Source organism: Pteronotus mesoamericanus, unplaced genomic scaffold (genome assembly GCF_021234165.1).
Source record: "Pteronotus mesoamericanus isolate MK-2021 breed Mesoamerican mustached bat unplaced genomic scaffold, CSHL_Meso_final contig_41, whole genome shotgun sequence".
Taxonomy (NCBI): Eukaryota; Metazoa; Chordata; class Mammalia; order Chiroptera; family Mormoopidae; genus Pteronotus; species Pteronotus mesoamericanus.
Genome location: NW_026555152.1, coordinates 4008756 through 4035634, shown reverse-complemented (window position 1 = coordinate 4035634; position 26879 = coordinate 4008756). Strand labels below are relative to the sequence as shown.

At 38.9% G+C, this 26879-nt stretch overlaps 1 protein-coding gene and 1 pseudogene across 1 annotated transcript in view; one reads left to right on the top strand and one right to left on the bottom strand.

Moving 5' to 3' along the window:
- FLT3 (fms related receptor tyrosine kinase 3) overlaps positions 1 to 5814 on the bottom strand; it is a 58350-nt gene extending 52536 nt beyond the window's left edge. Inside the window, exon 1 of the mRNA XM_054577059.1 lies at positions 5762 to 5814. Within this exon, the coding sequence (XP_054433034.1) occupies positions 5762 to 5804 (43 nt within the window). The 5' untranslated portion in view covers positions 5805 to 5814. The remainder of the gene's footprint in view (positions 1 to 5761) is intronic.
- LOC129073461 (procathepsin L-like) lies at positions 5803 to 25587 on the top strand (annotated as a pseudogene).
- The last annotated feature ends 1292 nt before the right edge of the window (positions 25588 to 26879 follow it).

Here is a 26879-nt window from a genome sequence, read left to right as displayed (position 1 = left end):
AAATCACAGAAAGTCAGAGCACCTCATTTACAAATCCTCCCAGCTGAGTCTTCTGTGAGGCAAACATAAAGATAACTGGATAAGACATGGAGACCTGTGTCCCAAGTCCCTCCCATGAGGGTTATCCACTTTGATAACTTTGAATTTCAGCAAGCCATTTAACCTTTTGGGGACCCATTTTCCTCCTCTAGTAAAAAAGAACAGTAGACTAGTGTGGTGCATTTGGTCTCAGTCCTGGTTCCTGGCACAAAGCTCCCAAAACCCTTGGAATTTCCTGAGTGATAGGAGTGTCTTTTGTTATTCATAAGGGGCCCCTTCTCAGCACCACTGAGTTTATGCTAATTAGTTGACTTAGGGTGGGGCCCCCTAGATAGCCCTAAGATGGGGCTGGTCACCAGAAAGACCAAACGATGATAAGAAAGTAAGAGTTTCAGCCCCACCACTGACCACAGTAAAGGAGCAGGGGGCTGCAGGTTAAGCTCTATAAAAATTCTTAAAAAAATTTTTTTATTTATTGATTTTTTTAGAAAGAGAGGGAGGGAGAGAGAGAAACATCAATTTGTTGCTCTACTTATTTATGTATTCATCAGCTGCTTCTTTCCATAATAATACCACGTATTCTCTCTCTCTCTCTCACTCTCACTCCCCCCCCCCGCCCCCCCCAGGGATACAATGGACCACTGAATTCCATCCAGAGACTCTGGATCTGCGTGCTAAAGTCCAAGTTCCTTATCACATCATTACGGCACTCCTCACATGTGACAGCCTGAGCCTCTAGCAATCCTGAATTCTTTAAAAAGCTAACCATTGAACAGTCTTCAGGCAATTTTCCAAGTCATAACTTTGTAAATGCTAGCTACTCTATTCCTGGAGGCCTTGTACATTTTGTCTCAGCAACCTGGAAGGAAATTACAGTTTTCTGTCTACTTCATGTTTCTTTTATACCTCTGAATCTTTTTCTTTGCTGTCTTATTTGCCTGGAATCTCCTCATCCTCCCTTTTCCCTATCAACTCTTAGTTTTCTAGTGCTGGCTTTGGTGTCACCTCTTGGAAGCTTTGCCTTATTTTCCTAGTCTGGGTCAGAGGCTCCACCTCTGTGCATATATTTAAAATTGCACTGCCATTTTTCTTCTATATTTCTGACCCCTTCCCATTGATATACCCCATTAGACTGTGAATTCTTGGAGGGAAGAAACCAGTTCTATGTGGCACTTCACACAAGTCCTAGACATAACTGATACTCAAAGTTTCTAGAAATGGAAGGAGGAAAATCCTTTGACTCTAAATACTAATGATTTCTCAAGATTTTATACATATCTCTTTCGGCAAAGCACCTGCCTAAAGAGGAATGTGGCTGTGCCTTCTACATACTATCTGATGAAGGACTAAGATACTGCTTATTTCCTTTTTTTGTTTGTTTGTTTACAAATGAGGAACTTGAGTGCAGAGAAATCCCCATGTTGTCCATCCTACTTGCATCCCTCCAAAAATGGAATTCCTCCCTTTAGGAATATCCGAACTCAAATGGCGAAGCATTTTAAGACTGAATTTAGTGGCTATCTTATAACCAAAACACAATAGTTTAAAGAAATAATAATATCCTATTTTAGTGGGGATTGTAAATAATTTTATGGAGGATTTTTGGCTACCAATTGACTTATAATGACAGCAGCGAAAAAATGTTTTTACTGTTTAACCTAAAAAATAACAATAGTTCCTCTTTTAGGGTCTTATGCAATTCTTCTGGCCACAAAAGAACACTGTGTGTGTACTCCATATTATTTTTAAATTTCCTCCACATGTTTTGGTACCCATAGAACAGAATTGCATTATTCAAATTAACGACCATCAGCAAGCACCATCAAAGCTTTCATCCCTTGAGGACCACTAATGATACACCGAAAGAAGGTATCAACCAAAGGGGATGAAATTACATATGTGTGACGCTCATAGAACCCCAAAAGACAGAAAGACCGTCGGCCACATAACTGTGGCTACCTAACTGAGAAGTGGTGAAAGCTTTTTTTGGAAGTCAGGGTAAAAATCTCAAGATCACAAAGTCATCTGATGAAAAGCAAAAACTCTACTCAAACAAACCACCTACTGTGCGATTCATAAGAGTTTGCTATTTCAGAGTGAATGAAGGATAGAGCATAAAAGCAAGGCAATGCTGAGCAAATTAAATTGTAAAGCAGGCAAAGCTAATTTTAAGCCCCTCAATAGCTCCTCTCCAATGTCTTACTCCTCTTATTCCTATTCTCTGCCTGGTCCCTTTCAACTTCAAGAAAAATGATAAAATACAATACTTTTGAGATTATTTGCTTTTTGTCAAATCTGAATCTTGACCCAAAGGCTAAGTCAATATCTGGTGGGTATTTGAGGAGTCAACAAGATTGTAATCTTCAACACTGAATGTAAGTGCTTCTGTCACATGTTTTCTGAGTTTCATTAGAGAATAACAAGATAAGAGGGACAAGAGCTGTGCAGAAAGTAATAAGGCTGAGCCATCCTGTGGGCTTTTTAAGTAAGCAGAAATGCCCTCTGGGAGTAAAATGTTGTCAACAAATTTGTTCAAAGAACCATTTGAAAACTTTGTCCCCAACCTAAGAGATGGTCATACTTAATTCTGGAACAGTCCATTTGTTTCATTAGAAATGGAAGAGCAGTTTCTCCCCCATAACCATTAACTATAGCTTCCACTGAACCAGGATATGTTTATGTAGTTTTAGGAAACAAGAAACCTGGATTCCTGTTCTGACCTGGTTGAAGCTTCCTTCACTGAAGCATGCTATTTTTCCTCTATGGCTACTGATTGATCACAAGAAATGTGTTGGAAGATCGAACTAACTAAAAGCAAGCTACAACTCAAATGCTTTTCCTAGGGATAGGCAATGTCCATGCATTTACTTAAATAGAGTGTAATTCATTATTTCTGTGTAAGCTCCCCTTTCCCACTTCACTTCATCTCTGTACCTCTTGTGCCTAGCACAGGAATAGATTTTCAATAAAAACTTATCAAAGAGAAAATTTCTTTCTTATGCATGCTTCCTCCTCATCATTCTTATCTGAATTCTTCCCTGGGATGTAAGTAAGAGGTCCTCCTCCACATTTAATATCTCATTACCTGGCTGTTTTTCAGTTAAACAGCAGAATTCAAGAATACTAATAACAAAATATTTACTGATATCTAAGATTTACTTAACTGTCTTTTAAGTTATAAAAAGTAGAGCCATTCTCTAATGGAAGGCAAGTTCACAATTAAATTTAAGAGGATCATTTACTATAGACAGATGTGAGTACCTAGGGAGAAAAGGCCATCTAAACATGTATGAAGGCACCAATTAAAACTAGACTTTTACAATTGAAAAGACCTTAATATAAGGTCACCAGGTCTGGTGTCTTATCCAATCCAAACCAATCTTGGCCTAGTATCTCTTCCTTCTACCTCCTCTTGAATAAACACCCCCACACCCAAGCTAGTAGCTCACAAGAAGGCAAGTAAAGAAAGATAAGCAATAAGGACAAAGGATGGCAACTAAAATGTGTAATTCAAGGCTCTGAATATGAATTTTCTGACACTAGTGAAAGAAATAGTATCACAGCTACTGAAATACTGAATTTCTTCCCTTTTTATCGAGTATCAGCACACAATACAGCTAAGCCATGGAGAGTACCGTCTCATTCTTTACACACTACTTAGGAAACATCATTATTATTCATAAAAGGTAGAGTTTACAATATAAGGAAAATGAGGATTGTATCTTATAATTCAAGGAATTTAAAGCTTTTAAAACATTTTAAAGCCCTCACTTTTTAGCTTCTACTTTGTGCTTCTTTATTCAAGAAAATATGTAATACTGAATGCTGGCAAAGATGTGAGGAACTGGGACTCCTATGCACTGCTGGCAGCAATGTAAATTGGTATGACCACGATGGAAAACTGTTAGATAGTATCTAGCAAAACTAGATACTGAAAAATGCCTTCCCCTATAATCCAGGAATTCTACTTGCGGGTATCATCCTAGGAGAAGGGTGTTGTGCACACCAAAAACATATTTTAAAATGTTCACAACAATATCATCCATAGTACACAAAATTGAAAACCTACCTGATCTTCAACAATAGAATGTATAAACAAAATTGTACAGTAAATTCACACTAAGGAATAGCACCCCACAATTTTAAAAAATGACCATTGTTACTGAGAACAAAGTTAAATCTCATAATCACAGTATTGAATGAAAGAAGCTGGACATATAGGAATACATAATGATAATCTGGTTTACATGAAGTTCAAAACAAGGTGAACTAATGATATTAGAAGTCAAAATAGTGGCTACCTTTGTAGGGTACTGACTGAGTTAGGGCTGAGCTGTAATTGTTCTATATCTTGACCCAATAATGATTATGTGGGTACATACATATATAAAAGCTAATGGAGTTGTACTGTGGAGACTTTTGCATACTTGCTACATGCAAATTATACCTTATTTGCAAAAATCTGCAGAGAGAGGTAGAAACTTGGGGGCTCTTTCCTAAATTAAGAACGCAAAACAGACTAAATATAGCCGCAAATATTAATCTTTATACTTTTCGAAAACCTTTGTATGCCACTGAAAAACTCAATAGTGTCATACTTAACAGAAAGCTAACTTTTGTATTCATAGGCTGAAAAATATATTGTACTATACATTTCAAGTGCACACATTTACCAATTAGCAAAAATGTTTAAGAAATGAAACTCTGTTTTCCCACTCATTTGCCCCTTATATTACTTTTCTTGCCGTTATTTTGAATGATTTGTAACAAAAACTATTAGACATAATTCCTACACAGAGACTTCATGTTAGAAGCCAGAATTTGGGAGAAGCAACTGCCAATTCCAAGGTTGCAGAACGAGGACAGGGACCTGAGGCTCTTGGGCTCCCAGAACTGTCTCCTACACCCGAAGCTCGAGTCAACCCTCTCATCTTCTCAAACAGATGTAATGCACAGAATAGGTTGGGTTTTGTTTTTTGTTTGATTGTTTGTTTGTTTGTTTGTTTTGGCTGAGTCCTTGAAAACTCCCTAGGGGTTTAATGCCAGAATAAAAATTGAATAGAGAAGGAAGGGGTAGCTAGTGTTTTAAAATATAAATCTTGTTTCCATAATGTTCCCAAAGTAACTTATTCGTTAATCCAACCGAAATTCGGCGAGGGTAGTGCTCGTTATTCGGAATGACTCGCCTTGGGGGAGAACTCGGGCGAATTTGCCGGGGTTCACTCCATACATTAAAAACCCCAAAAGAGTTAAAGACGCCATCCAGGAGCCTACAGTATCCAGGGTCGGCCCCGGCAAGGTCCGAAGCCACCTGGCGCCACCCTCGGGACGGCAGACAGCGGGCGGAGGGCCCAGCACCTGAGCGCGCTGACCGAGCCGGCGGTGGGAGTGAGCGCAGGCGGTGGGGCGGCCCGGCCCCAGGGAAGATCCTCGGTGAGGCCGCCCGCGGAGTCCGGACCGCGGTTCGGGACGCGGCCCAAGCCGGTCAGCGACTTTAGAGAGGAGGAATGAAGACTTGGGGTGGGCAGGGCGGGGTCCCCGCACCAGTTAGGGGCGAGTCCGAAGAGCGCGACAGAGGGGAGGGGCACGGGAGCCAGGGAAGGCGCGGGGAGACGCGCTCGGCAGTGGGGACGGCCAGGTGCGCGCCGGCCCCTGTGTGGTCTGGGGGCTGAGGCCGCGCCGGGGGGCTGCGGGGTCTGTGAGCGGGCGAGCGGGGCCTTACCGAGCAGCGACAGCCGACCGCCGAGGCGCGCCAATGCCGGCATGGCCTCCGGAGCCCGGGGTCCCCAGGCCGCGCTGGCCCTGCTCTGTGATGCTGCCCAGAACGGCGCGCCCTGCGCTGCAGGTGACTCGCTTAAGGATGCGCGTCACCGACCGCAAATTCCTTCGGACTGGTGCAAAGTGGAAAGGGGCTGGATCTCTCTCAGCACTGGCAGGGGCTGAGGCGGGCGCCCAGAGGTTGGGCCGAGCCTGGAGCGGGTGCCTGGCGCAGCGCAGCGGCCGAGCCCACGTGCCCCCGTGTCCGCACCCTGCGCTCCGCGGCGCCTGGGGCTCCCGGGCGGTGGCAGGGGGAATTGGGCACCGCGCCACCAGGGCAGTCTGGTTGGGAAGGCGGCTCGGCAAGAGTTGACTCGCTCCCAGGAGTCCCTGAACACCCTCTTCTGTATGCAGGAGCGTGGGGACATCAGAGAACCAGAAAGCGCCCTCATTGTGCATAGGGGTCCTTGAGGCCCCAGAATGGGAGCTAAATCCGTGCTACCCCTGCGGCCCTGGCCAGCGCGAAGGCTAGCAGAAGGTTGCGGTCCACCCTCGGTGGATCTTGACTGACCAGTGGTCTTCCTTGTTTTCCCCCACCATCTTCTACAGTGCCCGGGACCAGGTCAGCAGCGGCAGCAAGAAAAACAGACTCGGTTTCACTGTCAATCTAGGCAATTCGGGAAGCTGAGAACCAGCTAAAGAAACAAAAGCAAAACACAGTGCCACCAGAGATTGTTTTGAATTATCCAACCCATAATGCTTCTTCTTCATTGTATAATATTTTGAGTTGAAAATTATTTTATTTGCAGTAAATTTAAGTTTGGAAAGCCCTGGATGCCAGTTCTGACTCCTCAGTTAACCAGCGCTTTGCCCTTCGCAAGCCATGTCTTTTCCTCCTCTCACTTGACTTACCTTCAAATGAGATGAATGGACCAAATGGTTTATAGTGTGTCTAAATTCTAGAAATTCCATGCTTTTAATAATTTCCTGATAAAGTATGGTAATTGACAGCGTTCATTCTCGGACATACGATCCTTTTACTGGGCTGTAGTCTACAGTAAAATAATCCCCCCTCCCAGAGCATGACAGAAACTTATTTAAAAGTGTGTACTATGGTGCAGCCACTATGGAAAACAGTATGGCAGCTTCTGGAAAAAAAATTAAAAATAAAACTGTATATACCCAAAAGAATTAAAAGCAGTGTCATAAAGAGATATAATATTTGCACACCCATATTCATAGCAACATTATTTACAATAGCCAAAAGGTGCAAGCAATCCAGATGTCCATCCACAGATAAATGGATAAACAAAATTGAATGAGTGGATAAACAAAATTCTGTAGATACTTGTAATGGAACATTATGCATCCTTAAAAAGGGAGGAAATTCTGACATGCTACAACATGAATGAACCTTGAGAACATCCTAAGAGAAGTAAGCCAGCCACAAACACACAAAAACCATATGATTCTACTTATATGGGATGCCTAGAGTAGTCAAATTCATACAGACAGAAAGTACAATGGTGGCTTCCAGAGACTGGTGGAGGGAGAATAGAGGGTTGTTGTTTAATGAGGGCAGAGGTTCAATTTTGCAGGATGAAGAGAGTTCTGGAGGTGGCGGTGGTGATGGCTGCACAACAGTGTGCATGTACTTAACACTGTTGAACTGTACATTTTGAAATGGTTAAGCTGGTAAATTTCATGTTATGTGCATTTTACCACAATTAAAAGTTTTTTAAAAAATTAAGTGTCTATCTTAGGTCAGAACTAGAGGAAGAGGCATGAGTTAAGTGAGATATAAAGCAGGCTGGTGATGGGAAGAATTGTGAGCCAGTGAATCTTCCGATTGCCCAGATCTGAGTGCATTACTTTTCATTTATAGCTTGATTATTTCAAGCTTTAAAAAAAAAAAAAAGCTGATGATTTTAAGTTTGCAAAATATCAGCTTCGGTGAGGCACTGGTCAAGGACCCAAAATCATGAAGCTATTGCCGCTTTTTCAAAGAATTTTAGACACAAGGCAGAAATCTCTGTGAAGCAATGGTAAAATGGGAGAAATTAGGAATGGTTTCTAAGAGCGCCTGATTTCCCCTGGAAATTGGCGGAGAAAAATAAATCTAGAAAAAGCAAATTTTATGGACTGAAAAATTTTGGAGTATGAGATATAGGCTCCTACTTAGAAGTTGAGATAGTGCCAATCATTCTTTGAAGTGTGCCAAGAGTCATGCCTATTATGGTGCCTAATTTATTCCTCCTGACAACACTCTAAGGAAGGTAGCCTTACATTATCTAGAGCCCTACATTGCACAGCTAGTTATGAACACCCAAATGTAAAATTTTGTTTCCAGAGGTCATGATATTAATGACAGCTATTATTTAAAAAAAAAATGCTAAAAGTTGCAGGAAGCAACCAGGAGAAATAAGATGGAAGAAAAATCAGAAGACAGAAGAGTTTTTGTGGGTCCAATGGAAGTCTTGCATTAGCCCCTTAGCAGTACAAATGATACATTTTATCTAGATTCTTACCCTCATGAAACTTAGCTGCTACATAGCCATGAGTGACCATTCATTTTATGAACATCTCTCCAGCATCTAAATTTACATGAATATCTCCCTTCATAAATTGTGATATATTTTCAATGGCAACCATAGGTGAAATGCTTTCATGCCATTTTTAAAAAATACAAATCTTTATATTTTTCTTAAAATAAGGGTCAAGCAAAGGAAATATTTGAATAGGAATCCTGTGAATTGAGTTGAAATATCAACTATATAGTATAATTTCACATTTTTATCAAGTTTGAACCTACCAATGGCCAAAACCTTACAATATCAAGTGTTATTAAGGATTCAAATCTGTAATTCTTATTCACTGTTAGTGGGAATCTAAATTAGTATAAGCACTTTGAAAAATAATTTGACATTAGTTAAAAATTAAACATATGCATACCTTACACACAGAAATTTCACCCCTCGATATACATGCACCTTAGAGAAACTCCTATGCACCATGAGATATGTACCAGAGTGTTCATTGCATTATTGTTTGTAATATCAAAAAAATCAGGGACAATAAATGCCCACTCACAGAGAATAAACTGTAGTATATTAATATAATGAAATCCTATGTAACAGTGACAATCAATGGGCTACAGTTAATGGAGACAACATGGATCTCAAAAACAATGTGGAAGGGGCAAAAAGCAAGTCATAGAACGATAGAGGTAAAGGCAAAACCAAACAATATTCTCTTTAGGAAGATACTCATAAGGGGCATAAAGAAAGTGAAGGGATAATTATCATAAAACTCAGGATAGTTCTTACCTCTGAACGGGGTGAAATCAGAGGGAGGTGTAATTAGAGCAGATGAACAGGAATCTAAGGCACTGACAATACTCTATTTCTTAACCTTTGTGATGAGGGATGGATATTCATTTTACTAGCAGTCTTTAAACTTTTAGTTTTATATACTGCAGTATGATGCATTTCACAATAAAAGAAAATTTAAATGGAAGTTTGAAACAGTACTTCCACTTCTGAAGTAGTCTTATCTAAACAAACAAACAATACTTGAATCTGATTAAGATCCCAGATCAACTACCAGTTTATAGGAAATACAGGGGACAGTGAAGCAGGGTTAACAAGCACACAATACTAGAATCAGAAAATTCCAGACCCCAAGGAACTTCATTGAACAAATAACCTAGTTTCTTTAACAAAAAATTTTTAAGAAAAAAAAGAAAGATTGTCTAATAGATAAAAAAATCCCTAACAGATATATCAAGCAATTTGCAATGTACAAATTAAGGACTTTACTTGGATCCTGATTTAAACAAACAAACTGGAAAATTATAAATAGGAAAATATGACCACTGATTTTATTTTAGACATTAAATTGTGTAAACTTTTTGTGTGACAATGATATTATGGTATGTATTTTAAAAGTAGTTCCTATCTTTCTAGAAACACATAAGAAATATTTACAGATAAAGTGATAAAAAATGAGAAGGTTTAGTGGGTGGGAATAGGGAATGATACCTAATCGGTGCAAGGCTTCTTTTGAAATGATGAAATGTTCTAAAATTAGATTATGGTAATGATTGCATAACCCTGTAAATATACTAAAAACCATTGAATTGCACACTAAATAGGTGAATTATATAGTATGCCAATTAGATTTTTTATAAAACTGTGAAAATTTATTTAAAGTTTTGGATTTTCTTCAAAATAATTTGATGTTGAAGGCTTGAGTGGAGGAATCAAAACTGACCATGTGTGACTGCTACTTGTGCTACTTGAGCGGAATAAACTTTGATCATATTTAATCCACTGGATCTTGAGGTCTTTTTGTAGCGACAGTTCAGCCTATACTCTATTTTCATTCCCGCTATTCCTCCATATATAACCTGAAGTTAGAGTTATAGTGAACTAGAACTTCAAACTCACTTTGTCCTGCCTGGTTTCCATGTCTTGATGCTCCGTGTTGTCTCTGTCTAGAATGACCCAATCTCCCTTTTCACCATTTGCCTTGCCCCTTTCAGTCTCTTATTCACCTTCTAGAATCATCCAGGACTACTCTATCTGTCTCCTCACATCACCCCAGCTGTGAGTTAGGTAGATCCTCTTATTTCTTTCTTTTTTCTTTATTTTTAAATTATAGTTGACATACAATATTATATTAGTTTCAGGTGTACAATCCAGTGATCAAACATTGTATAATTTTATTAAGTGATCATCCTGATAAATCTAGTACTCACCTGACACCATACCTAGTCATTACAATATTACTGTGTTCCCTATGTTGTACTTTACATCCCCATGATTATCCTGTAACTACCAATTTGTACTTCTTATTCCCTTTACTTTTTTCATCTATCCCCCCAACCCTGTCCCATCTTGCAACCATTAAAATGTTCTCTGTATCTATGAATATGTTTCTGCTCTGCGTGTCCATTTTGTTTTTTGGATTCAGTTGTCAATAGATATGTATTTATTGCTATATTATTATTCATATTTTTAATTTTTTTTTCCTTCTTCTGAAAGTAGCCATTTAAGATTTTACGTAGCCCTGGCAAGGTGGCTCAATTGGTTGAAGCATCATCCCACACATCAAAAGCTTGCAGAATTTATTCCGGTTTGGACATAGCTTGCAGGTTCGATCCCCAGTTAGCATGTGTACAGGAGGCAGCCAATTGGTATTTCTCTCTTACATCAATATTTCTCTCCTTCTCTCTGTCCTCCTCTCCTTAAGTCAATAAGCATATCTTTGGATGAGGATTAAAAAACTTTTTTAATTAACTAATTTTTAAAGAAGGGAAAGGAAGGAGAAAGAGAGGGAGAGAAACATCAATGTGTGGTTGGCTTTTGTGTGCAACCCTGCTGGGGAGCTGGCTTGCAACCCAGTCATGTGCCCTAGACTGGGAATTGAACTGGCAACCATTTTGTTTGCAGACCAGAACTCAATCCACTGAGCCACACGAGCCAGGGCTAAAAAAAATTTTTAATTACATATTTTATGTAATACTGGTTTGGTGGTGATGAACTCCTTTAGCTTTTTCTTGTCTGGGAAGCTCTTTATATGTCCTATCATTCTAAATGATAGCTTTGCTGGTAGAATAATCTTAGTTATAGGTCTTCGCTTTCCATCACTTTGAATATTTCTTGCCATTCTCTTCTGGCCTGCAAAGTTTCTGTTGAGAAATCAGCTGACAGCATTATGGGATCTCCCTTGTAGGTAACTAACTGCTTTTGTCTTGCTCTTTCTAGGTTCCTTTTTTGTCTTTAATCTTTGGCATTTTGATTTATGTATCTTGGTGTGGGCCTCTTTGGGTTCATCTTGTTTGGGACCCTCTGTGCTTCCTGGACTTGTATGTGTATTTCCTGAATCAGGTTAGGGAAGCTTTCTATTATTACTTTTCACATATGTTTTCAATTCCTCTCTCTCTCCCTCTCTCTTCTCCTTCCAGAAGCCCCATGATGTGAATGTTGGTACACTTGAAGGTGTCCCAGAGACTCCTTACACTATCCTCATTTTTTAAATTCTTTTTTCTGTTCTGATTGGGTGTTTTATGCTTCCTTATCTTCCAAATCTGATTTGATCCTTTGCTTCATCTACTCCACTGTCGATTCCCTGTAATGTAATCTTTACCTCAGTTAATGTAAGCTTCATTTCTGACTGGCTCTTTTTTTATATTTTCTAGTTCCATTTTTATGTTTCCTATCTCTTTGTTGAAGTTCTCACTAAGTTAATCTACTCTTCCCCTAAGTTCATTAAGCATCCTTATAACCAGTGTTTTGAATTCTGCATCTACTAGCTTGTTTTGTCTCCATTTTGTGCAGTTCTTTTTCTGGAATTTTTTTTTCCTTTTCTTTCATTTGAGACATCTTTCTTTGTCCCCTTATTTTAGCAGCCTCCTTCTGTTTGTTTGTGTGTGTTAGGTTGAGCTGCTATATCTCCTGGGCTTGGTAAAGTGAACAAATGTAGTACATGTTTTGTAGGGTCCAATGGCACAGCCTCCCTGATCAACCAGGCAGAACCCTTCAGGTATACTCCCCCACCTGTGTGGGCTGTGTACACCCTCTTATTGTAGTTGAGCCTTGATTGCTGTTGGAATGTCAATGGGAGGGATTTACCCCCAGGCCAATTGGCCGCAAGGACTGGTTGTGACCATTGTGAAAGATCAGCTGTACAAGGTCCCACTCTATAGAGCAGGGCATACTTCCACAGGATTCCTGTGACCCTGCGATTCTGCCCCTTGAGTGTGTTGCTTATGGAGGTGGTTGGGTGGTGCTTTGGTATGCTCTGAAGCTGTCTACCATGTATGCTGGCACCAGGGCTTCCCAGAGGTGCATGCCAAGCACCTGTGTTCTACCTGGTGCCTCCTGGCATGTGTTACAAAATGATCTACAGATGACTGCTACTTCTGCTGGACTTGGAGGTGCCTGGGAGAGGCCATGTTGTGAACCAAGACTGGTTTCTGCTAGTGCTGGGCCTGGGGCCACTTAGCAAGAGGTACAGGACACTCCAAGGCCAGATGCTGCTTGTTTGAGAGATTTTAGTTAAGTCTGGAGCATGAGCTGAGACAGGTCATTTGTATGGAAATGCCACTGGAAACAGCTTGGTGGGCCTGCAAACTGGGTGGGGCAAGGTCTCAAGGAGTCACCAGGACAGGGTAGACAGTGTGAGCCACATTGAGGGAGACTCAGATATGGCAGTATCTAACTGCCAGCTCTGTTGGGGGAGAACTTGGAAAAGTAACAACGACCTCTGCCAGCATTTCTGTCTGGGAGAAAACTGCCCCACCAGCTCTCACCTGATGCCAGATAATTTAGTTCCTCCATGTATGTCCCTGGTGCCTTTCAAGCTGCCACCACAGTGCTAGAGCTGAGTGAGTGAACCCGAGTAAGTCCATGTGTGTCCCTGTGTGAGCTGTTTAAGAGGAACTGCCTGGGAATCTAAGAGCCCATTGCCTCACTTAGCCACACTCGTGGTTTTTATAGCTGGATGTTTGGTTATTTTTCTTCCTGGCCCTGGAACCCTGGGTTGGGTGCTGGGGACCTTTCCCTCCTGCATGTGAGGGGAACCTCTGCAGTGGAGATACCCCCTCCTGATTTTTATCTGCCACACATGAGTGTTGGATCAACCCGTTCTGAATATTTGCCCCTCCTACTAGTCTCAATGTGGCAGCGTCTTCTTCTTCCTCTCCTTCCTCTTCTTCTTCCTCTTCTTTTAACCAAGCCTTTATTCATTGACTATTTACAGTACAGTGATTTTATATCTTAACTGGTAATCAAAGATGGTTATCTATTGAGTGAGAGAAGACAGATATAATCCTTCTTTCAGATATCACCTCTCATAAATCTCGGCTGATTTGATATTAAGAACTAGAATTGCATTTCCTGGTAACTATGTGTAGTTTCATCCAGAGAGGAGGAACAATGCAAAGAAAGTATACAGGACTTTGACGCTCTCACACAGGTGCACACAAAATTAGTTCATTAGTGACTACGTATTGAAACCAGCCATTTTCATTTGAAAGGATGCTCTGCATCACTAGCCATCAGAGAAATGCAGATCAAAACCACCATGAGGTATCACCTCACACCGGTCAGAATGGCCATCATAAACAGATCCACAAACAACAGGTGCTGGCGAGGCTGTGGAGAAAAGGGAACTCTAGTCCACTGTTGGTGGGAATGCAGACTGGTGCAGCCACTATGGAAAGCAGTGTGGAATTTCCTCAGAAAGCTGAAAATGGAACTGCCTTTTGATCCAGCGATTCCCCTGCTGGGACTATACCCTGAGAACACCAAAACGCCAATACAAAAGAACCTATGCACCCCAATGTTCATAGCAGCACAATTGACAATAGCCAAGTGTTGGAAGCAACCTAAATGCCCATCAGTAGATGACTGGATCAAAAAGTTATGGTACATATACACAATGGAATACTACGCAGCAGAAAGAAAAAAAGAAGTACTAAACTTTGCAACAGCATGGATGGAACTGGAGAGCATCATGCTAAGCGAAATAAGCCAGGGGGCGAAAGACAAATACCATATGATCTCACCTATAAGCGGAACCTAACCAACAATGCAAAGAAGCAAGGAAAATATGACCAGCAACACTGAAAGGAAAAGAAATCAACAGAGACAAGAGGGAAGGGGGGGGGCAGGGAAAGGGAAGGGAAGGGGAAAGTCAAGGAACATATAGCAAGGACTCATGGACAAAACCAAAGGGGAAGAGCTGAGGGAGGGAAGGTGGGAGGGGGCAAGGGAAAGAGGTGGGGGGAAGGCAGAGACAAATGTATTTAAAAAGTAAATAAATTAATTAAAAAAAAAAAAAGAAACCAGCCATTTTGATCCATTTTGTTAGTTACAAAACAATCTGTTTAATATTAAAGCAGAAGGTACCACAACAATGTATCAGAAGTCCAACTTTATCTGTAAACCCTTCACACAATTATACATGAAATGCTATTTTTATTTAAGCTAGGAACCCCTACTTATTCTAAAATATGGGATGTGCTACCCCACTGAAAAAGAACATGAGGGGACTTAGATTTTTTTTCCTATCTAAAGCTGGTTTAAATTCAAGTGAGGTTATTAATGTCTTTACCAATATTGACTTTCTTGGCATACTGCTTCACAGTTTTGAGACCAACACCCCTAATGTTTATCCAAAACCAAAAAATGGGGTGAGTGGGTAGGATGTATTCATACAACTTTTAAGCTGAGAGTAGAATTCCCTCCTGAAGTACACAAGTGTTAATGTTAAATGCTAGTAGCATAGGTTTAGAAAACATTTCTAAAGATATGAAACTGCCAAACAGTTGTAATTGACACTAACTTGTGGTGTTTATTTATTTTTCATTTTGAATCTTTTTTAAAAATTCCTACCCCCAAGTCATCATATAACCTAAAATTATAACTATTCTGCCAAACCTTAATGGTTCAAAGGTCTGAAATCTTTCCTTGCTTGGGTAAGTATTTGGTTAAAATAAATCTGTATTTTATTTTATGAGAAGTTTTACATCAGAGCTCTCAAACAATTCATTTTTAAAATGGGAGAAAGATTTTAAAAAACAATGCTGAATAAAAATATATAGTCTTCACATTTATATCTTTAGTTACAGGACTCTTGTTTAGCTAGATTTCAGACAGTTGTGAATAATGGTTGTTCTTTAGTTGTAATTTTGATGGGGCTGTGGGAGGATGTGAGTACCATGATTACCTACATGGCCATCTTGACTGGAAACAGTCATTTAACATCTCATATCTGTATATTGTACTGTATGCTTATCCCACTGTGACCCACACCCCACCCACACCCCTAACTTTTATTCACACTTGTATTCTAGACCTTAACACAATGACTAGCGTAGGGTATGTTCTCATAAGTCATTAAATGTTTGTTGCATGATGTTGAATTTTTTGACAGGTTTCTAAAACACTTTTTAATATAGAAATTTTCAAACCTCTACAAAAGTAGAGGGTACAATACAATGATACTTATAATCCAACACTCTTGGTCATTTTGCCACTCATGAGGATGGACAGAGTTCAAGAGTGGGGTCTTCAGAGATGGTGCTTTAATTAAAAAACTTTGCCTGAGTGAGCAGAATTTCAATCATTGTGCTAAGTTTCTAAGGCAATACATTGGAGCAAGTTGCGTTTTTTTTTAAAGGGGGGGGGTGTCTTTAAATCAGAGCAGGTATTTTCAAATGGAGAGGCAATAAAAGAAATAGTTATTCTGCCCTGGCTCAGTGGATTGAGTGCTGGCCTGGAAACCAAAATGTCACCAGTTTGATTCCCAGTCAGGACACATGCCTGGGTTGCAGGCCAGGTCCCCAGCAGAGGGCACACAAGAGGCAACCACACACTGATGTATCTCTCCCTCTCTTTCCCCTTCCCTTCCCCTCTCTCTAAAAATAAATAAATAAAACCTTTTAAAAAAGTAGTTATTCTTCATTCCCTCTTTCAACAAACCCTTACTGAATGTCTCCTATGTGCTAGGCACTGGGATTGCACAGGTGAGAAAGAGGATTCTTATATTCAAAGAGGTATATACTCTAATATGGTTAGTCACATAAACAAATACACCAAGTGTTATGGGGACTTAGATGGAAACATGTGTCAGGTATAACAGGATCCTGATAGACAATGGTCAAGTCTCTACAAAACATTACCTCCACCCCTGGGCCTTAGAGCCCTGGCTTTACTTCCCTATACCCACTCAAATGCTACTTATTTTCCCCAAATCTATATATAATGGAGCTGGAATTGGGGTATCCTTCTAACTCTTAATTGTTACCATTACACACCATTACGTACACACTATACATTATTAGCCCTTTTCCCCCTCTTTTAAAAAGAATAGAAGTATTCATGTTTAATACAAAAAATTGGGAAGTATACAATCATACACAAATACCTATGAATACCAACTAGTGACAATGACCAATTTGATATTAGTCCATTCAGATTTGTCTCTATATATCTATGTATACATACATGTAGATTTTAAAAAATTAGAATTGAAAAATACAATCATCTTACACATGCTTTTCCATAGTTTGCTTTTCAAAAAATCAAATGTCCATGTTGATTTTTCTACAAAGTTATTCCTAATAGTTAAAAACTCCATCATACGGATGAATCATAATTTATGTAACCAATCCACATTGTTGGGCATTTTACTGCTCTTTTATTTTATTTAATAGTCAGTTATATTGGCAAATTTTAGAATTAAAATTTTTGAAGCCTTTGAGCTCAACTTACACATCTTATTTTATTTATAAATCTAATATAACTTGTCTTGAAATTTAAAAGACTCACTTTTACTTGTACTTGATTAATAATCATCTTATAAATTTAAATTGCTAATTTTAAATTTATTGTTAAGTCTCTCTAAACATTTAACACTTTTACCAAATTCTCTTAGACATTTCAAACTATAAGTCACACATTTAGTAAATGTGTTCCTCTGTAGCCCTTCAAATATCTAATAAAGTCTAATCAAACTTCCTCAGCATTTAAGGAGTATTTATATGCATAATGAGGCAAAACTTGTAGATTTAAGAAATAAACATTAATTATAAATTTAATTTGTTAAATATGTATATGTATCCACCACTTAAGAATATGTAAGTTTACTATGTGAGATTCTCTTACATATCAAATATCTCAAATGATGAATAAAACATAGAAACTATAACAATGATTACAAAACTTATCACAAGAGCTGTAGAAAAATATAACCATTATAATTTTATATCAATTTTTTACCACCTAAAAACTTATTTTTGTACTTTCCCAGACTTGCAAGTTTACTTGTCTAAGAGAAGCTCAGGCTGGCTGTGATGTGTATTTAAGATCATAGGTTATAGATTTGGCATCAGGAGATGAGAACCTGCCACAATAATTTATACAGCCCAGTCTTTATTTGGCCCATTACATCTTCAAACCATTTTTTAAAAATTAAAATCTAGTATAGTATACATTCCTCTTAGCCACTGCCAACCTTTTTTCACAATTTACTAATTCATTTCTATGATCACATCTTGAAAATCCTTTACCTATGAAATCTTAAATTTCAATACACCAAACTAACAGCAACTCTCAACCCCTCCCTCGTCTGTACCTTCATCAAGTCTAATTAGATTTGTGTGAATAACAATCTGCTGTGGTTAATCTGGAACATGAGCCTCAGCAGACTTTTAAAGAGAAGGAGAAGGTCAAATGTGTTTTGATACAGAGAAATAGAAAGGCTCTATTATCAATCAAGATGACAGCTATGTGACAACTCTATAGGGAGAGGTGAGTTGGAGGAGTTAGGTCATTGTGGAAAACTGCTGTTGAGGTATAATGAGAGATGAGTTCGTTAAACAAAAGGAGGGGGATCGATTTTATATAAGGGCTTTACTTTGAAATGGGAATTGGGTGTCATTCTTAGAGCAGCACGTTTTCACCCTAGGAAAAAACAGTAGGAATGCTTGAACTTTGCCAGTTACATGGGAAAGCTTTGAAGGGTGACTAACCATCATTTGCCTATGAAAAAAAAAATATTCCTGAGCACGTCTGGCTATGGATTCTTAAAATACGACTTTCAGGGAATTTTTGAACTGAATTTATTGTGGTGACATTGGTTAACAATATCATACAGGTTTCAAGTGTACAGTTTTATAATACATCCTTGCACACTGCATCATGCACTTACCACCCAAAGCAAAGTCTCTTTCCGCCCCCATTTATTCCCCCTTTGCCTTCTGCCTCCCAAGTTTCAGAGAATTTTAATGATGCAATTATGATTTTAGAGATGGACCATACTTCATATATATTTTTCCTCAAAAATTATGAACATAATCCTAAAAGTCCCAGCATTCCAGCAAACAATAACCAAATGTCTTCAGTTAGTATTACACTATATATATATACACAGGTCTTAAAACATTTGATTACATCTCCAAGATTTATGGTTAACAATTTGAAAAGAGTTGCTTTATCTAAAGAATGTCTTTGCTTCAGTCAGTCTCCATTATTTAAGGGCTCATTAAAGGATTTTTGTTGAAGTTGAAATGGTTCCTGACTAGTTTATTCCCTGGGGTAGGCAGCCTTTAAAATGATCCCAAGGATCCCCACCTCCTAGTGTTCATGCCCTTGTGCAACCTCTCCTCACTGTAGGCTGGACCTTGTTACGTCTCCTCACTGTAGGCTGGACCTAATGAATCAATTCTAACACACAAAAAATGGCAGAAGTGACAGGATGACATTTCTGAGGTTAGGTTACAGAAAAATGAAGGCTTTTATCTTGCTTGCCCTCTATACTCTCTCATTCACTTGCTCTGAGGGAAGTCCAATGACATATTGTGAGTTTCCTCATGAGAGTCCATTTGACAAAAAAATAATGTCTCTGGCCAACAGCCAGTGAGGACACGAGGTCTGACAACAGCCACAGAATGTGAGTTTAGAAGATGATCCTCCCCAGTCAGTCCTGTAGGCCTGACTTAAATTGAAGCCTGTGGGAGCCTCAGAGCCAGATGAACTCACTTAAGCCACACCCAGATTCCTGACCCAGAAAAACTTTGAGATAACAATTGCCCCTTGCTTTAAGCTGCTAAATTTTTGAGTAATCTGTTAAGCAGTAATAGATAACTAATAAATTCCCCTTTCTTTAGACTATATTCAAATCTTAATGAATAAGTTCAGAGATGTATGGAACTTGGGTCAGGCAGGGTATCATTAAATTCTAAGAAAGGATGAAAGTTTGAGAGCATTGAAAATAAAGAACAATGAGAATTTATTAGTAATCATATGTAAAAAAGTTATGTTTTTATTCTAGCATCAGTATAATATTTCCTTTGAATTGACTTTTTTTAGTAGGATGAATGCATTTGTGTTGATTTATCCATACATCAATCTTTAGACTCAACGGCACGTACGGGTATTTGTGTACTAGTTGGGATATGTGGGATAACTGACAGCTAAGAAATATGGTGAGAACAAATAGCTTAGGTTAATTAGAGTTGAAGTCATAGGCTTCTGGAGACCAAGGAGTAGACAAAATCATTTTCTGCTCTATCTCTAGTCTCTAGCACAGAGCTGTCCAATAGAAATATAATGCAAGCCACATATGTTATTTAAAATTTTTGGTAGCCACATTTTTAAAAGATGAAAAGAAACAGGTGAAAATAATTTTAATAAGATATTTTATTTAACCCCAAATACAAAAAAAATTATCATTTCAGTATGCAATCAATATATTAATTAGATATTTCAATGATTTTTGTACTGAGTCTTCAAAAGCATATTTTACACTTATAGTACCTCTTAACTTGGAAAAAATTGCTAAGTTTTTATTGTAAATACTTGAACTGTATTTGCACTTCATAAAATTTAGAGGTAAAAAGTAGATTTATGCCCCTAAATTGTTCCAAAAATACTTAAAAGTCTTCCAATCACTGAATTGAGAATCATTTCTTAACTTTAAATTTACTAAAATTAAATAAATTAAAAAATTTAATTACTCAATCACACTAGCCATCTTTCAAGTGCTCAGTAGTATGGCTGGTTGCTACAGTGTTATATAGCACACAGATCATATATAGTAGGCTTTCAATAAATGGCTGCTGGATGAATGACTTTTGCAACATTCTTTCACCAACTAAATTAGCCATGAATTAAAATGAAGAAAGGCTGTCAGGAATTTCTTCCAGAAAAAGAATTATTAGTAATGACTATCAGTACCAACCATAATGTTTTCAGTATTGTGTGATTTTACTTCTGTTAATATCCAGCATGCTCCTCTCCAAAGTGAAATTCGAATTCTGAGTCATCTGGGACTCCCTCTGAAATGTTTAAATTCTTTGATGACATTTATTTGTATTTTGGACTTGGGATATTTGGGGGATTTAAAATTCTCAACTAATAAGTATGGAGATGAAAGTCAAAATGACAAATGAATCATGAATGGCAAAAAAGTCATTTTAAGAGTTGAAATGACAAGTAAATTTTCAAGAACATTTCAACCAATATTACCTTCACAGGTAAAAATTTACTGCATTGATTTTGCATATGTCTAGAACCACACATGTTTTTCCCCATATATACATTCGTTATCCATGGTTTTAGTGAAATAGATCAGAAGTTTACTTTTTAAATAGAGGCAGTGTTCACTTGAAAGACAACAAAAGACTGAGAGTAAACACATGCTATTTCTGGATACTTAACAGAACTGTACATTAAAAAAAGCATAGTGTTCATCTTATCACTTCCATTACCTTTCTGAAGCTAAAGCCATTTCTGTCCCTTTGGTAACAGCCATGACTGTTAACAAGCTTAGGCTGAGTTCTTGGAGAATCAGGATGGCAGAGGAGTGAGTGGGTCACACTGACCTCGTCCCAGGACCAATCTGGAATTACAACTAAATCGTGGAGAAATTACCCAGAACAAACAACTGAACAATGGAGAGAGAAGTGTTTTAACCTTGGACAGACAGAAAAATCAGCTTTAGCACAACCTAACTGGTAAGGAGTGTGGTAGAGACTTGAGAAGGTGGGTGGGGCACCTGTGGATGGCAATACCAGAAGGATATTGAAATGGCCAATTGTATCCCCCTGAGAAGAGCTTGGTCTAAACCATAAGTGGGGATCTTCAGCCTCCAGCACCAGAGCCCAAAAAGTACACAGAAAACAGCCAGCTGCAAAAAGCAGCAGGGTTGCTCTCTGCCAGAGACAGGTGGCTGGAGATGCAAAGAGCAGTTTAAAGGGCCAACACATAAATTTTTATTTGCAGCCACTTACCCAGGTCTTCAGCAAAAGCAGAGGCAGAGTGGGCTAGAGATGCCTAAGGAGAGACTGGGGAAGGAGGCTTTGGGGAGAGAACTGAGGGAATAGCTGGTGGGACCCCAGTGCTGACTCATCCCCCAGACTGCAGCTGCCATCATGCTCAGGCAGACCACACCCCTGAGCAGCAACAGCATGAGAGGATGCAATAGCCCTGCCTCCAGGAGAGACTCAGCCCTGGCCCAGTAGTGCTAAAGCCCGATTGCTGAGTACAGAGTGGCAGCCACAGATAGATTTCTGGCTAAAGGGTGTACATAGTGATGTAGAGACACTTGAGGAAAGTGGAGATGGAGGTTTTGGGGAGAGAACAGAGAGAGTAGCCGGCAGGATCCCAGAACTGACTCCTCCCTAAAATGGCAGCAGCCATCTGGCTCAGGCAGACCACTCCCCTGAGCAGCAACAGCATGGGCGTGGGCACAATAGCCTTGCCCCCAGGAGAGGCTTGGCCCTGCCCTGTGGTGTCTAAGCCAGCCTGCTGAGTGCAGAGTGGCTAGATTAACAGCTGGAGGAGACAGCCACAGACAGTAGATTCCTGGAAGTTTCGAGTAGACTGCCTGAGGTCAGACAGGGTCAACATCTGACATCATTAGAGGCAGATCCAGAAAGGAAAAATAGCAGCCTCCTACCATAGAAGTTCACACCACAAAGTCAGGAAATCAAGACAGATCAATTTAAGAAGCAGAAGCAAACAAGAAGAGTCTCACAAATAATGGGAAGACAAAGAAACACCCCCCAATTGAAGAGAAAGGAGAAATCCCCACAAAGAGAACTAAATGAAACAGAGGCAAGTAAACTATCAGATATTGAGTTCAAAACAATGGTTCTAAGGAAGCTCAATGAGCTCAGTGAGCTCAGAGAGAATTACCAAAACCTATAGGGAAACTACAAGGAACTTATGCAAACTATATCAGCATGAGAAAAGTCATAGAAACTATCAACAAGAGGCAAGAGGAAGTGAAGAAGACAGTTTCTGAATTGAAGAACACAACAGATAGAATCAAAAGCAGGCTAGATGAAACAGAGGAACGAATCACTGAGCTGGAAGGTAAGATGAAAAAGAGCTCCCAAAGAGAAAGAAAATGAAAAAAGACTCAAAAAGAATGAAGAGGCATTTAGGGAAATGCAGGACAACCTGAAACATAATAACATCCATATAATAGGGATACCATATGGAGAAGAAGAGGAGCAAGGGATAGCGAACCTGTTGAAAAAGTAATGATGGAAAACTTCCCTAATTGGAGGAGAGAAGTCATACAAGTCCAAGAAGTACAGAGGGTCCCATTTAAGAGGAACCCAATGAGGCCCACTCCAAGACACATCATAGTTAAAGTGGCAAATATCAAAGACAAACAGAGAATCCTAAAGGAAGCAATGGAGCCCTGATAAGGCTAGCAGCTCACTTCTCAACAGAAACACTACAAGCCAGAAGAGAATGGCAAGAAATATTCTAAAGAATGAAAAGCAAAGGCCTGCAACCAAGACTGCTCTACCCAGCAGGGCTCTCAATTGAAATGGAAAGCAAAATAAGGAGTTTCCCAGACCAAAGGAGGCTAAAAGAATACACCTTCACCAAACCAGCATTGCAAAATATGCTAAAGGGACTGCATTAAGAAGATGAAGAAAAAGAGTCTATGAATACCCAGTTCCTTTCACAGTCACCAATACTTGATATGACCAATATTTTTAATACTTAGGAATCTGATCTTGACAATAAAGTGTTATTTTAATTGTTACTTTATTATTTTTTGAAACTAAACCTGTTTTTATATATTTCTTGCCTTTTTAAAAAGCTTTAAATGACTTTTTGGTATTCTTTATCCCCTTTTTGATTAAATGTTTGTAGAATTTTTTCCCTAAAAAACAAAACAAAACAAAAAACCTATTAACCCTTTTTCAGATGTGTTGCAAATACTTTCCTGTCCTATTTCTTGTCCTTTAACTTTTTTACATATGTCTATTACTGTATAGTTAAATGTTTAATATAGTCATATTGTCAATATTTTACTTTATAGCTTCTGAGTTTGAATGTTACTTCAGGGTAAGAAAAATATTATTTTGTATTTTCTCTTCAAACTCCTTAGATTCTACATATTGATTTTTAACTCACCTGAATATTTTTTGTATAATGTGTGAACTAGGGCTATATATTTGTTTTATTTCCAGTAGTAACAGTCCATGCACCTTATTTGTTGAATAAGCTTTATTTTCCCCATTTATTTGAAGTATCAATTTAATCAAATGTTACATTGTTAGACAAACATATACATTTGTTTCTAGAATGCTCATTTTATTTCATTGATCTACTTTATGTGCTGGTGTCATATTGTTTTAATTTCTGAGACTTTATAATGGATTTAAAGTTTTTAATATTTTATAATGGATTTTGACATTCAAAAAAATTAAATCAATTTGCATTAAAAAAAAGAAAGAAGGAACTCCTACCTTTTATAACAATGTGGATGAACCTAGAGAACATTATGTTAAGTGAAATAAGCCAGTCGGTGAAAGAAAAATACCATATGATCTCACCTATAAGTGAAACCTATTCAACAAAATAAACTAATGAACAAAATAAACCATAGGCATGGAAACATGGAGCAGACTGAAAGTGACTAGAGGGGATGGAGAAGGAGGACAATGGTGGAAAGAAGGAGAAAGTATTAAACAAAGAACCTGCATGAATGACCCATGGACATGGACAACAGAGTGGGAACTGACTATGGGAGAAGGGGGAGGGTTGGGATGGGTAGAGGAGGGCAAAGGGGGAAAAATTGAGACAACTGTAATACAATAAACATTATTTAAAAATAAAAAATGACAAAAAAACTGGTTATCCTACTAGCTAGGAAAAAAACAACAATAAGCTTAGGCTGAGTTTTCAAATCTAAGTAGAGAGTTAAGGTTTAAAAAATGTAGTGGTGGGCCCCAGACACACCTGGACCCATACCAGTTAACTGCACCTGTGCAGCTCTGCCTGCTGCATATTGTTGAAACACGAATCCTTCACTCTTTTTGACTGCCCAAAAGTTGATGGAAGTTTAGATGCACAATGATACCAGTGGGTGACAATACACAGGGAACAATGTGGAGTGAATGAGGAACTATAGAGGAGAGCACTGTGGGAGAATATAGAAATGATTGTACTGCACCATCAGAAATACAGCTGAAGGAAACAGCTTCACCATGACAATGAATGCCTTTGGCGACATGGTCAATGAATATTTTAGACTGGCCTTCAAAACTAGAAGCACAAGAAAGGGAACATATTTTAAGAAATTTTCCTTGAGGAGAGCCCCTAATTTGTGGACTGAAAAGAGAAAGGCTATGTAACTCCTGTGAAGAATCAGGGGCTGTGTGATTTTTGCTGGACTTTAGTGCAACTGGTGCCCTGGAAGGACAGATGTTCTGGAATGTGCAAACTTATTCCATAGGTGAGCAGTCCCTAGCGGACTTCTCTCAGTCTCAAGGTAACGAGGGCTATAATGGTGGCTATTAAGATTGTGCCTTCCATCATGGACAATGAGGCCTGGACTCAGAGGAATCCTGGTATTATGCAAAGGTTGAATCCTGCAAATATGAGCCTGAATATTCTGCTGCCAATGACATTGGCTTTGTGGACACCTGTAGGCAGGAGAAGTCCCTTTTGATGGCAGGGGCAATTGTGGCATCCATCTCTGTTGGTATAGATGCAGTCCAAGATATCTCCGAATTCTATAAAGAAGGCATTTACTATGATTCAGACTGTAGCAGAGAAGATCTGAATCATGGCATTCTGGTGTGTGTGGCTTTGACTTTGAAGGAGCAGATTACATAACAATAAATACTGACTTGTCAAGAACAGCTGGGTTACAGACTGGGGCATGAATAGCTACATAAAGATGATCAAAGACTGGAACAACCATTGTGGTAGTACCATCATAGCCAGCTATCCTATCACGCTGTGGTGATAAAGAAGGACTTGATTGAGAATAGAGTATCCAGAGGAGGAATTTTATCTTAAAACTGACCAGACCTTATTGTGTGAGATAAAACACTTGAATCATCTGAAAAAGTTGTGATTTGAATTCTGTGACATTTCACACTAGTAAAATGCTATTTTTTTTTAATTATTGCTCTAAACAACTTTGTGTGACTTGCCTAATAAGTATTGAATTTTCATGTTTTAAAAGGATATATAAAGTTTTAGCTATTATTTATTTTTTAATTGTTATTCTATTACAGGTGTCCCACTTTTTCCCTTGTTGCCCTCCTCTGCCCAGCTCAGCCTCTGCTTCCACAGCCCATCCCCACACGGTGGTCCATGGGTCATTCATACATGTTATTTGACTAATCCCTTCCCCTTTTTTCCATTATCCCACTCCCCCCTCCCCTCTGGCCACTGTCAGTCTGTTCCCTGTTTCCATGTCTCTGGTTCTATTTTGCTTGTTAGTTTATTTTGTTCATTAGATTCCTCTTATAAGTGAGATTATATGGAATTTGTTTTTCATCTACTGGCTTATTTTAAATAAAACAATTTCAAAGTAAAAAAGGAAAAAGAAAGGGTCATGGGTCTTAGCTCTCTTTTTTTCTTCATTTCTGTCTCCCTTTCTTTTTTTTTCTTTCTTTTTTCCTCTTTCTTCTTTTCTCCCTATCTATAAATTAAAAGCCTACCATTTAAAACAAAGCTGGTTCTGAAAGCTGAGAGTCATAGTATCATTTCTAGTACCAAACATCCCTTCAGGGAATTTTATTCCCTTCAGTGATAAAAACTCCCCATCCAACCCCCAGTCACTTACCAAATAATTATGCTGTTTTTTTTTCTGATTCTTAAATTTTGTTTGGTTAGACAGATACACATTTTTATAGTTTTGAGAAGGTAATTTATATACTTTTTGAGAAAAATATTTGTTGCTTTTTTGGTTGGGAGATCAAATTAAAAAGGCAAAGAAAAAAATTCCTTCCAAAAATCTAAATCTAGCCCTGACCAGTGCAGGTCAGTTGGTTGGGCATCCTTCCACAGAGTGAATGGTCACCAGGTAGATTCTCAGTCAGGGCATATGTTTGGGTTGTTGGCTCCGTCCTGTTTGGGGCATGTGCAAGAGGCAAGTGATGGAAGTTTCTCTCACACATCGATGTTTTTCTTCCTCTCTTCCTTCCCTCCCTTCCCCTTTTTCTAAAAATTAATGTATAAAATCTTTTTAATAAAAATCTAAGTTCCCAGAGTTTTTTAAGTGTTAGATGGAAAAACCAAACACACTCA